This window comes from Homarus americanus, unplaced genomic scaffold (assembly GCF_018991925.1).
Source record: "Homarus americanus isolate GMGI-L3 unplaced genomic scaffold, GMGI_Hamer_2.0 scaffold44060, whole genome shotgun sequence".
In the NCBI taxonomy this organism is placed as follows: Eukaryota; Metazoa; Arthropoda; class Malacostraca; order Decapoda; family Nephropidae; genus Homarus; species Homarus americanus.
The window spans coordinates 2,408,370-2,420,869 of record NW_024756871.1 but is presented as its reverse complement, the minus strand read 5'-3'; the positions used below and the strand labels follow the sequence as shown (position 1 = coordinate 2,420,869).

At 39.4% G+C, this 12,500-nt stretch overlaps 1 protein-coding gene across 1 annotated transcript; it reads right to left on the bottom strand.

Annotated features, from left to right (window-relative positions):
• Positions 1-1,036: 1,036 nt before the first annotated feature.
• Positions 1,037-7,171, bottom strand: LOC121856960 (dnaJ homolog subfamily C member 21-like). The gene is made up of 7 exons (XM_042352751.1): positions 7,033-7,171; positions 4,451-4,571; positions 3,961-4,092; positions 3,311-3,419; positions 2,040-2,139; positions 1,316-1,360; positions 1,037-1,144 (listed from the first exon to the last, which is right to left on the bottom strand). The coding sequence occupies exons 2-7, from the start codon at positions 4,545-4,547 to the stop codon at positions 1,037-1,039; spliced, it is 591 nt and encodes a 196-aa protein (XP_042208685.1). The 5' UTR covers positions 4,548-4,571; positions 7,033-7,171.
• Positions 7,172-12,500: the final 5,329 nt, after the last annotated feature.

The following is a 12,500-nucleotide window of genomic DNA, read 5'->3' as shown; positions in this document are numbered from 1 at the left end:
CGATGAATATTTACTCATTTCTACTGGCTTAGAATATTGTTGCACCACGACCACAACAAGAGGCCAGGCACCATCTGTCTCATTTTGTGTACCAGTGCACCAACTGTTATTGTTGAAATTTCGTCTTTGATGAAATTACGTTATTTGTATAACTATTTTGTTATACAAGCATATAATTGTAACAATGAGTCGCCCAAAGCGCAGGAGAAAGCTAATAACCCTGGAAACTAAGAAAGAAATTGTAAAGAAACGGAGAATGGAAGAAGCATTAAAAACTTAGTGATGAATATGGATGGCTAAACGACTATATGCTATGATTTGAAGAATAAAGAGGAGTTAAAAACTGTGCAAGTGGCTAAGGAATCTTAGACTTAGCAAAGCAAAGTGTACGATTGAAGAGATGGAAAATTTACTCTTAGTGGATAAAGGAGAAAGAAATGGCATAACATTAGTGAAGCTATAATTTGAGAGAAGGCTAAACAATTGTTTGAGGACCTTAAAGCCAAGACCTCAGTGGAAGTGATAGTGATGTGCCAGTGTTTAGGGTACCTGCATGCTGAATAACAGTAAGGCAAGATAAAGTACCTATTTTTACATTTTCCACATAATTTTTCCAGTGTTAAGTCGCTATTTAGCCTGAACGATTAATCCTATATCTATCTAATGCTATAAATTAACGATGTTTTAAACCAATTACGTCATATAAAGTATCCCATAAATATATATATATATATATATATATATATATATATATATATATATATATATATATTATATATATATATATATATATATATATATATATATATATATCCTGGATTTTAAAAATATTTATCGTCATTTTGACAACCATTATAGGTAAGCCACTCAATCATTTTAATTTCAATACAGTAGTGTTGTATTTTCTGCACTCAGCAACTTTTTCTCACCTTTATTTTTCCATACAGTTAAATATACACCATTGATAAATTACATTTCATCTCTTACATGAAGCAAAACCTTACCATGAGCTCAACATTACTACAGGAAACTCACCCTATGCAATCCACTGCTTGTTCTTCATGACAAATAACAAGAGCTCTGACTTCTTCATTGAACTGTTGCCAGCCTTTTGACGAGCTTTGTTATTGTCTTTCTCAATTTTCTGCAAAGAAAATATAAAAAGAATCATGGTTACTTCATTAGACATGCTTAAAGCCCTTCAAATTTGGCTCCTACGATGTGTCCATCAGATTCAGAAGATATACAGCACCCACTTCTTCTCAACGTCTCATTTCAGCTCACTGATATCATACTTCCCATCTGCCCATGAAACCATAAGGCAGTAGCCTGACCAGTAACCATAAAATGCAGCTACATCCTTAGGGAAGAAATAACTTAGATAAAGGATAATATGTATAAAAAAAATCCAAAATTAAAATACATAAAAGATCAAGTGAAGGAAATAACAAATATTTGACTTGCTAGAGCTATGAGATCCAGATACAGAAAGACCTGTAAAAGCCCAAAATGACGTTATAACTCCTAGCTAATGTAAACATTATAAAATATCAGAAAAGTTGTAACATCATAATCATCAAATTGAGCTAGTAATAGAAGTTTAAACAAAGGGATGTGAGTAACATGCAGAAATTAAAATGTCCACAGAATCATGTTCCATTTCATAAAGGTTAGTATGAATGTGATAAATTTTGAAGCCAGTTTACCTATCAATTTTTTCAAAATTGAAAGTGCTGCTAAAGTGATGCTAGGTTGTGTGAAGCAACTAGTGGAAAACAAAATGAATATCGGGAAAGAGATTGTCATCGAAGTACACAACTATTACAGAAAAAAGAATAAATGAATGCCAACAAATAAAGGAACAGAGCAAGTGTATACCTTCTCTTGATTCTGGCCACCATACAATATTCTGGGAAAATGCTTGGTAGAGTTAAAATATGAAGTAGGAGGAGTAAACCACTTGGTAAATTGAGGCCTTGTTGTGGGAGGGGAACACCACAACCAAACACACTTGACGAGAGAGAGAAATCACCACTTACCTCTAAGTCCATATCACTGGAGCCAAAGTTTGGTATAATGATATCCTCCTCATCGTTCATATACTGCATGTCCTTCACAGCAATCATCTCAAACACTTGCCTAATAATATGAAAAAAAAAGTCATCGGAGATATTTTTATCTATGACTGAATTTTTGCAAGTTTTTGCAGCTCAAAAAATCTGCAAATAATGCTGAGAAAGAATCAAGAGCAGAACAAGGTCTTTGATATCCTCAACCCCTTTGCTACTTTTGTTTTCGCCGCTGGCTTCAAATACAGTGCTGGCGTGTGATGCCATTAAATCTTTCGACATGTGACCTCGCCAGATGTAAAAGTATTTACAGACAAGTCCTGGTTCTGCTGAGTGGACTGTCTTCGACTGGTGGCAGTGCTGCCCGCCCCGCCATGAGACAGATCACCCTCTCTAGTGATGCTGTGAAGACCAGCCTTCTGCTCGCACTGGTGAACACCGACTCACAATCCTGTCCAAGAATTTGTACTGAAACAATTTACGCAGTACTGTTGTCTCTTGGAACATCATACTGATTTGCATTGACCTGCGCTTGTAAGTACAGCCTAAGTGATGACATACCCCTCGGTATTGAAATATTGTTGACTAATTACGCCTACTCGTTTCTGCCTAACCTGGAGTAACAAGACGATGCGGAATGAAGCAAAGCTAAGATTAATAGAGTTATGAACTATAACACTATGTAGCTGAAGCCAGCGGCGATAACAGCTACAGTAACATACTTTAATATTTTATTTGGCTAACGTCATATAATTATATTTGGCAGAGAGAGAGATATCCCTCGTACCCAAAGGGTTAATTAAATAAGCATTTTATTATTATAGGCATAATAAGAAATATCTTGAAAATTGAAAGCAGGTCAACCAAGCCCGATAGCCCTTGAAGGGCAGTGTGGATACAGCAAACTGAAGACTATCCTTTCCATACACATGGCAGCTAAGGACACTCTACTCTGCCCCCATATGCATAAAAATGAAATGCAAGGAACATGATGATGGCCACACATCCTACAGCTAACTTTCACAGATTTTGGCTGCTGTTTACAGGTTAACCTTGAAGAGAAGTTTTTGGCCAGTAGCACATGATGTCAGAGGAAAATGTAACCTACGACCTCTATGATATTTGAAGCCTATGTTAACCTAGATTATTCAATAAAAGAAATGAAACATAAACAGAAGAATGCTACCTCTAATAAGTGGCATTAATAAGATGGAGCTCGGTCAAAAAATACTGTTCAGTACCTGTATACAGTGTAGAAGTCCTTCTCAGAATCATTGAAGCCAGAGTAACACTGACTTGAAAAGAACTCAAACAGATTAACAGTTTCTGGCGTAGGATCTGAACCAGATCCTGAAAGAGTAAAATTATGGAGGTTAACTTCATCAAGCATTAACACATAAAAACTAAGAACATCGAAGGTGAATTCTCATAATATTTCTTAATAAAATGCACCCAGTTAATAGAATTTCAGAACCTTCACTGAAGCAGGTAATGTTGAGGACTGATGCTACAAAGCCTCTACCTAAACCTCATCCAATTTGCAAATTTATGGAACACTGATTTTAAATATCATTTGTACTGATGGTGAAAGTGGGGTTACATTCCAGGGGTTTCAAAATTATACTTTAAAATTAAAGTGAACCACAAAATTATTGTTCTTTTCCAGGGCCGTATTATCAAGGGAGCACAGTGGGCACTGTGCCCAGGGCCCATGAAGGTTTTTGGAGCCTACGTAAATTGGGAGATTTGCTTTTTCAGGAAGATTTAGTTTACATACCAAAAGAAAAGAATCTTGGTATGTAAACTAAATCTTCCTGAAAAAGAAACTATGGTTTGGAACCTAAAGATGTGATACACGACAAAGAATAAATATATTACAGGTACTGTATACCTTTACCCCTGAGAATGCTGTCACGGTTGCGGTCATAAAAGGCTCTCTCCTGAGGATCAGATAAGGTTTCATAAGCTGCCTGGATCAGTTGAAACTGAATTTTTGCTTCTTCCATATTGTCTGGATTCTTGTCTGGAAAAAATATTAAAAGCTTATCCCACAAAATATAATTGTTTTGTGGGTGTGGCAGTAGATGTGTTGAGAGCAATTTGTTAAAGGTACATAAGAAATAGAAGAGTGAATTACATTTAAAATCGGAAAATTTAGGATAAACTCGGTAAATTATCAAATCATATACAGTAGTTATACAGTGATGTACTGTATATACTTAATATGGGAGAATAAAAATGTATCAATAATAAGACCTTTAAGACACAATGGTAAAATAAATATATATTTTTTAGCAATTAAATACCTCAGCTCGTTTCCTTGGAATGTTATGAGCATTGGTTAAATAAATACTGTACTGTACTGTACATGAATTTCTCACCTGGATGCCACACAAGTGCCATTTGCCGATAAGCCTTTTTCAAGTCAATATCTGTGGCCCTCTGGGAGACTCCGAGTACTTCGTAGTGACACCTCATTTTCTAGGAACTCCTCACTCGTGTCTGCAAATAAAATCGTTAATACAATAGTACTGTATAATGTACACCACACAATGGATCAGTCTTGATATGCTCAACTTTAAATAGGAATAACAAAAAACAGTACAGTACAGTATACTAATAATGAAAATCAAGTAAAAACTTTAGAAACCTACTCATAATCATTTTACTGCCATTTACCATGCTTACATGGGTTATCTGCAGTCTCTTATAGTCGCTTTAGTCAGGTTCTTAACTCTAATGTCATTTCTTACTACCTCTCCCCTTGTCATTTTTGGCCTACCTCTGGCTCTCCTCCCCTCCACATTTAAGTTCCTGCACCTCTTGGTAGCAAATTATATTTTTTCTTAGGAGGATTCAAGTCTTACTGTCATAAATGATTTACTTCATTTATCTCTCTTATTTTGCTCTGTTGACAAGACTACTGTACAGTACATTACTTTACAGGTAAGTAAAAAGTGTTACTGTTCACCATTCATAGTTGTTTGTTATGTGTTCTGATAGATTTATTTCACATATTGAAAGAAACTATAAATAAAAATCCCATAAAAACGTTTAAGGAAATAATGTCTTAAAACAGTTAAATATTGTTTAGCTCAGTTAACATTTTCCTGAAAAACATCACACTAAATGAAATCACAATAAAGAAATACCTGCATGTACATTAACATTTCCATTAGGAATATTAAAAAAAAAAAAAAGGATAAGGACTGACTGGGAGGTGTTCTTGGTCACTGGGAAGCATTAGTCAATACTGTTTATGAAATATTAAATTACAATTCCTCCACCAGTTTGGGGATATTCTTGAAGTAAGAAATAAGTTTTCTTCAATAAGAATATTTCGTAATACCCTAGTGTTAATATACTGTACCTGTTATGTCTACATAAATCATACTTGTACTCTTAAGTGCATAATGAACCAATTTGGGTTAAGATTCAGTAGAGACCAACCATGGAATACTATATTAGTTTGTAAATATGGAGACACAGCAAAAATATATATATGCCTGTATATACTTTAATTGCAAATTTGTATTTTTGCAGTTACTGTATATTTTGATTTTCCAATTTCTCTAAAATAAGTAGTCAGTCAATCAACAAATGTCTCTTTGTTAAGTGAATCTCCTGCGCATGCTCAAATGCTGGAATTTATCAGTCACAAGATGGCTTCTCTGTGTGAAGGATGCTATTGCTCAGAATTGCAAACCATTCAACGTGTTTTTGTAAATAACGCCACAGCAATAGAAATTTTCAAGGCCTATGGTGTTCTGCAAACTTTTGTAGTGTCCAAACTGTGGTGTAGACTGTCATTAATATGAAGATAATCACATTTGGTTTTTCACAAAGCAATGCAAAGTCACCAAGACAAGGGTAAGGTTAGGTTTTCTTAGGTTTGGTTTGGTCAGTTTTTGGGCATGATTTTACTGCACAAATTCTCTCTACTCCAAAGCACTGTCCAGTTTGTGTGATCAAAATTGTACAAGTACCCTTTTAAGCAAAATACAAGTCAAAATAGAACTACAAAAACACTAGTATTCAATAAAGTATTCTTTTTTCTTTTTTGCTTTACCTCCTGATATAAAAATCAACATGCATAACAATTTAACTATCTATCTGCATCACTAAAAGGTCACCTCTGCTAAAATTAGACATAATTCATCAGTAAAAAAACTGAAGCACCAAAAATGCAAAGGCCAATGCCTATTTGTTACTTCTTAAAACAGTACATTTTGTCCCTGTGGTTAATATATAGGACTAACCCACCGGGGCTGCATAGTGCCGATGCGGCCATATCATCTCACGTCCAGAAAATGCCTCGAATTTCACCATATCATAGTAAGTTCTTTCTGTTTAATATTCTGGGGAAGTTAGGTAAGGTTTGGTTGGTTAGGTCTGTTCTTCATACCTACAAATGTTAAGTAGCATTTATTTTTTAAAATATCAATTTTTTTTTGTTATTTCCACAAACAAAAACAGTCTCCACTATAATATAACAATGAAAATCCGGCGTTTATATAATCGTTTTCAATAAATTTCGCTTGCGGGTTAGTCCTATATAATTACCGTCCTTGTTCTACCAGCATCTTACCACATATATATATTTTTGCATTAAGATAAATATTTAGTGAAAATCCTAAGAAATTTAACCACTATCAAGAATGAACGTTTAAAATGTCTGCTTTAATGAAAGTAGAAAGTTCAAGAACGTGTCACACACTGTTGGCAGGTACTGGGTATGCACCGACTCCTGAATGTACCTGAACCCGCTCCAGTGTTGGTCAAGTCTTGTCTTGAAAGAGCTCACACTCGGTGCTAATAAATGCTAATAAAGTTATAGCTCTGAAAACATGAGCATCTATGCATAAAAGTTTTTCAATGACGAAAATTATCCTGTACTATAGGCAAGACATTTAAACACGAAGTTTCAAAACCTGGGATCATTTAGTATAATATAAACTCTTACCTTACTGTCTAAATCATGTAATTGTCTCCCAATATATTTAAAATTCCATGTGCTTGTATAAATTGTGCATAATCCAGTTGAAAATTACAGAACATTCACACAAGGAAGGACGGTTGTGTTATGTCAACATACAACAGCTGATGCTCGCTGACGTTCTTCTTGGTGCAGGGATTCATCTGTGTCTCTAACTGGATTCAGAATCAGAAATTCAGAATATCATTTATTAGGTAAAAGTGGACGGTTAACACCAGAAATTGTACGATTACGTTCATTTTTTCCACAGATATTTTTTGGGTGATATTATCTGGTTATCTGATGTACATTCAGGAGCCGGTGCATGCCAACAGTGTGTAACAGAGAGCTGGTACATGCCAACAGTGTGTAACAGAGAGCTGGTACATGCCAACAGTGTGTAACAGAGAGCTGGTACATGTCAACAGTGTGTAAGAGAGAGCTGGTACATGCCAACAGTGTGTAAGAGAGAGCTGGTACATGCCAACAGTGTGTAAGAGAGAGCTGGTACATGCCAACAGTGTGTAAGAGAGAGCTGGTACATGCCAACAGTGTGTAAGAGAGAGCTGGTACATGCCAACAGTGTGTAAGAGAGAGCTGGTACATGCCAACAGTGTGTAAGAGAGAGCTGGTACATGCCAACAGTGTGTAAGAGAGAGCTGGTACATGCCAACAGTGTGTAAGAGAGAGCTGGTACATGCCAACAGTGTGTAAGAGAGAGCTGGTACATGCCAACAGTGTGTAAGAGAGAGCTGGTACATGCCAACAGTGTGTAAGAGAGAGCTGGTACATGCCAACAGTGTGTAAGAGAGAGCTGGTACATGCCAACAGTGTGTAAGAGAGAGCTGGTACATGCCAACAGTGTGTAAGAGAGAGCTGGTACATGCCAACAGTGTGTAAGAGAGAGCTGGTACATGCCAACAGTGTGTAACAGAGAGCTGGTACATGTCAACAGTGTGTAACAGAGAGCTGGTACATGCCAACAGTGTGTAAGAGAGAGCTGGTACATGCCAACAGTGTGTAAGAGAGAGCTGGTACATGCCAACAGTGTGTAAGAGAGAGCTGGTACATGCCAACAGTGTGTAAGAGAGAGCTGGTACATGCCAACAGTGTGTAAGAGAGAGCTGGTACATGCCAACAGTGTGTAACAGAGAGCTGGTACATGCCAACAGTGTGTAAGAGAGCTGGTACATGCCAACAGTGTGTAAGAGAGCTGGCTGCAACAGTGTGTAACAGAGCTGGTACATGCCAACAGTGTGTAGAGAGCTGGTACATGCCAACAGTGTGTAACAGAGAGGCTACATGTCAACAGTGTGTAACAGAGAGCTGGTACATGTCAACAGTGTGTAAGAGAGCTGGTACATGTCAGCAGTGTGTAACAGAGAGCTGGTACATGCCAACAGTGTGTAACAGAGCTGGTACATGCCAACAGTGTGTAACAGAGAGCTGGTACATGCCAACAGTGGTATAAGAGAGCTGGTACATGCCAACAGTGTGTAAGAGAGAGCTGGTACATGCCAACAGTGTGTAACAGAGCTGGTACATGTCAACAGTGTGTAAGAAGAGCTGGTACATGCCAACAGTGTGTAAGAGAGCTGGTACATGTCAGCAGTGTGTAACAGAGAGCTGGTACATGCCAACAGTGTGTAAGAGAGCTGGTACATGCCAACAGTGTGTAGAGAGCTGGTACATGCCAACAGTGTGTGAAGAGAGGCTGGTACATGCCAACAGTGTGTAGAGAGCTGGTACATGCCAACAGTGTGTAACAGAAAGCTGGTATGTCAACAGTGTGTAACAGAGAGCTGGTACATGCCAACAGTGTGTGAGAGAGCTGGTACATGCCAACAGTGTGTAGAGAGCTGGTACATGCCAACAGTGTGTAAGAGAGCTGGTACATGCCAACAGTGTGTAAGAGAGCTGGTACATGTCAACAGTGTGTAACAGAGAGCTGGTACATGTCAACAGTGTGTAACAGAGAGCTGGTACATGCCAACAGTGTGTGAGAGAGCTGGTACATGCCAACAGTGTGTAAGAGAGCTGGTACATGCCAACAGTGTGTAAGAGAGAGCTGGTACATGCCAACAGTGTGTAAGAGAGAGCTGGTACATGCCAACAGTGTGTAAGAGAGAGAGCTGGTACATGCCAACAGTGTGTAACAGAAGCTGGTACATGCCAACAGTGTGTAAGAGAGCTGGTACATGCCAACAGTGTGTAAGAGAGAGCTGGTACATGCCAACAGTGTGTAAGAGAGAGCTGGTACACAACAGTGTGTAAGAGAGAGCTGGTACATGCCAACAGTGTGTAACAGAGAGCTGGTACATGTCAACAGTGTGTAACAGAGAGCTGGTACATGCCAACAGTGTGTAAGAGAGAGCTGGTACATGCCAACAGTGTGTAAGAGAGAGCTGGTACATGCCAACAGTGTGTAAGAGAGAGCTGGTACATGCCAACAGTGTGTAAGAGAGAGCTGGTACATGCCAACAGTGTGTAAGAGAGAGCTGGTACATGCCAACAGTGTGTAACAGAGAGCTGGTACATGTCAACAGTGTGTAACAGAGAGCTGGTACATGCCAACAGTGTGTAAGAGAGAGCTGGTACATGCCAACAGTGTGTAAGAGAGAGCTGGTACATGCCAACAGTGTGTAAGAGAGAGCTGGTACATGCCAACAGTGTGTAAGAGAGAGCTGGTACATGTCAACAGTGTGTAACAGAGAGCTGGTACATGTCAACAGTGTGTAACAGAGAGCTGGTACATGCCAACAGTGTGTAAGAGAGAGCTGGTACATGCCAACAGTGTAAGAGAGAGCTGGTACATGCCAACAGTGTAAGAGAGAGCTGGTACATGCCAACAGTGTAAGAGAGAGCTGGTACATGCCAACAGTGTGTAACAGAGAGCTGGTACATGTCAACAGTGTGTAACAGAGAGCTGGTACATGCCAACAGTGTGTAAGAGAGAGCTGGTACATGCCAACAGTGTGTAAGAGAGCTGGTACATGCCAACAGTGTGTAAGAGAGAGCTGGTACATGCCAACAGTGTGTGTAAGAGAGAGCTGGTACATGCCAACAGTGTGTAACAGAGAGCTGGTACATGTCAACAGTGTGTAACAGAGAGCTGGTACATGCCAACAGTGTGTAACAGAGAGCTGTACATGCCACAGGTAAGAGAGAGCTGGTACATGCCAACAGTGTGTAAGAGAGAGCTGGTACATGCCAACAGTGTGTAACAGAGAGCTGGTACATGCCAACAGTGTGTAACAGATAGCAAGTACATGCCAACAGTGTGTAACAGGGAGCTGGTACATGCCAACAGTGTGTAACAGAGAGCTGGTACATGCCAACAGTGTGTAACAGAGAGCTGGTACATGCCAACAGTGTGTAACAGAGAGCTGGTACATGCCAACAGTGTGTAACAGAGAGCTGGTACATGCCAACAGTGTGTAACAGAGAGCTGGTACATGCCAACAGTGTGTAACAGAGAGCTGGTACATGCCAACAGTGTGTAACAGAGAGCTGGTACAAATTTATTGGCAGAGCTTGTAGTACAGTTTGCCTATTCTGAGTAATTCAGTCAGGTCTTGACACTGAGGGTGGTATCACTTCTCACTGTCACGCAGGACAGAGGTTCACACACAAAGAAATACATCATATTCATTAACAACTATAAGTGTATATAGGTCAGGTTCATATGGATAATGTCACTGTTCACTGCCATGCAGGACAGAGGTTCGTACACAAAGAGTTGCATCATATTCATTGACAGTACATATACATATATGTAAACACACACACACACATATACATACATATACGTATATACATACACATATACATACACGTACATATACATGCACATACACACATACATACTTATACGTCGGTCAGATTCATGTGGGTAATGTCACTTTTCACTGCCATACAGGACAGAAGTTCGTACACAAGATGCATCATATTCATTGACACTATATATAGGTCAGATTCATGTGGGTAATGCCACTGTTCACTGCCACGCAGGACAGAGGTTCGTACACAAAGAAGGAAATACATCACATTCCAGCAGCATATATAGGTCAGTGGATCACATACATTGGAGTCATATTCTAATTGAAGACTAATCAGTGTGGGCTAGCAAATTTGGGATAAACAGCAAGAATCCTCAAGCACACCTGATTCAATGGTAATTACATAGTTCAAGATACAGTAAGTCAGGTGGCCTGAAGTCTTTGACAGTGTCACATTCAATAATATAGTGTTCAAGTGTATGCTTCAAGGTTTATCACAAAGTTTACATGCTGAGTGTTCCGGTATGGGTACAGCGTTACTAACTTGCCAGATGTGTCTGTATCCTAGCCTAATTCTGGCCGACTACATCACATTGTCTGGTTCTGTCCTTATGCTGGCCATACCGGTACCTCTTGTTACAAAATTTGTCATATTTACTAATGCTACAACTGTCAGGCCTCTCTGCATTTCTCACTTCTTCTAGATCAGAGTTCATGATTCTGACTTGAATGTTTTAATTACAGCATTGGACAGACCAAGGTCGCGGTCAACATTTTCTTTCTTACATGCCTCATTGGCCAGTCTATCAACATGGTCATGATACCTGATTCCAACATGGGACGGAATCCACACAAATTCGATACAAAAGTTGTTCTCATTGGCAGTTATCACATTCCTTTTAATATCACATGCAACTTTAGACATAGAGCCTGACGGGCTGTTCATTGATTTCAAAGCACTTTGAGAGTGTGGGGTTCAAGATGTTTGGTTCCACCTCAGGATGGGATGGAGAAAGGAAACTCTAATGTGCTCTCTATATAGGCTACATGTTGTATTGGATGTACAATGCAGCTTGGTGCTGGGAAGGCGGCATGGTTACAAGCGTGATGTAAAGAGACCTGGTTGGTGAGGACGCTCAGAGAGGACAGCTTGTGGTCGCCATGCTCAGGCAAGCGGAGGAGGAGGAGGAGGGCCGCCAGGGCAACCGGCGGAGGTGTTGCTGGCTGGTTGGTGTGGGTAGAAAAAGAGATCACCACAGGTCAGGTCTTAAATAGCGGGGTTGGCGTGGCTTAGTAGTTGACCCCCGCTCCGTGATGTATGGCGGCGCTGGTTGACCCAGACCACGAGGCATACACTCGGGAATTGGTGGGGTCGGCTAGGCAGCGACAAACAGCGTTTGTAGGGGAGAATTCCACTACAAGAGTCACAGAATATCACCCCACCTCCATTCGCTCGTTTGTTCTTTATTACTTCCAATAAAGCTCACCAGGTTTTTATTTAGAGTAATAAGATAAATTTGAATATAATTGATATACGTCATTATTCTAACATCAACAACGATTTATACGATAGAGAATTAAAAATAAATAAATTTTGGCGATATGGCAACATGTATGGGCAGCTGACAGCCACAACATCACTCCGCTAGTCGTGTCCAGTACATGGTAAAGGTGGAC

What these genes read in the sequence shown, in the direction of transcription:
- LOC121856960 (XM_042352751.1), bottom strand. Translation starts at nt 4,547, where the DNA reads ATGAGGTGTCACTACGAAGTACTCGGAGTCTCCCAGAGGGCCACAGAT. An exon ending in CAGCATTCTCAGGGGTAAAG is followed by an intron (nt 3,420 to 3,960) that starts GTATACAGTACC and finishes TTACTCTTTCAG; the next exon opens with GATCTGGTTCAGATCCTACG. An exon ending in CCAGTGATATGGACTTAGAG is followed by an intron (nt 1,361 to 2,039) that starts GTAAGTGGTGAT and finishes TTCTTCCCTAAG; the next exon opens with GATGTAGCTGCATTTTATGG.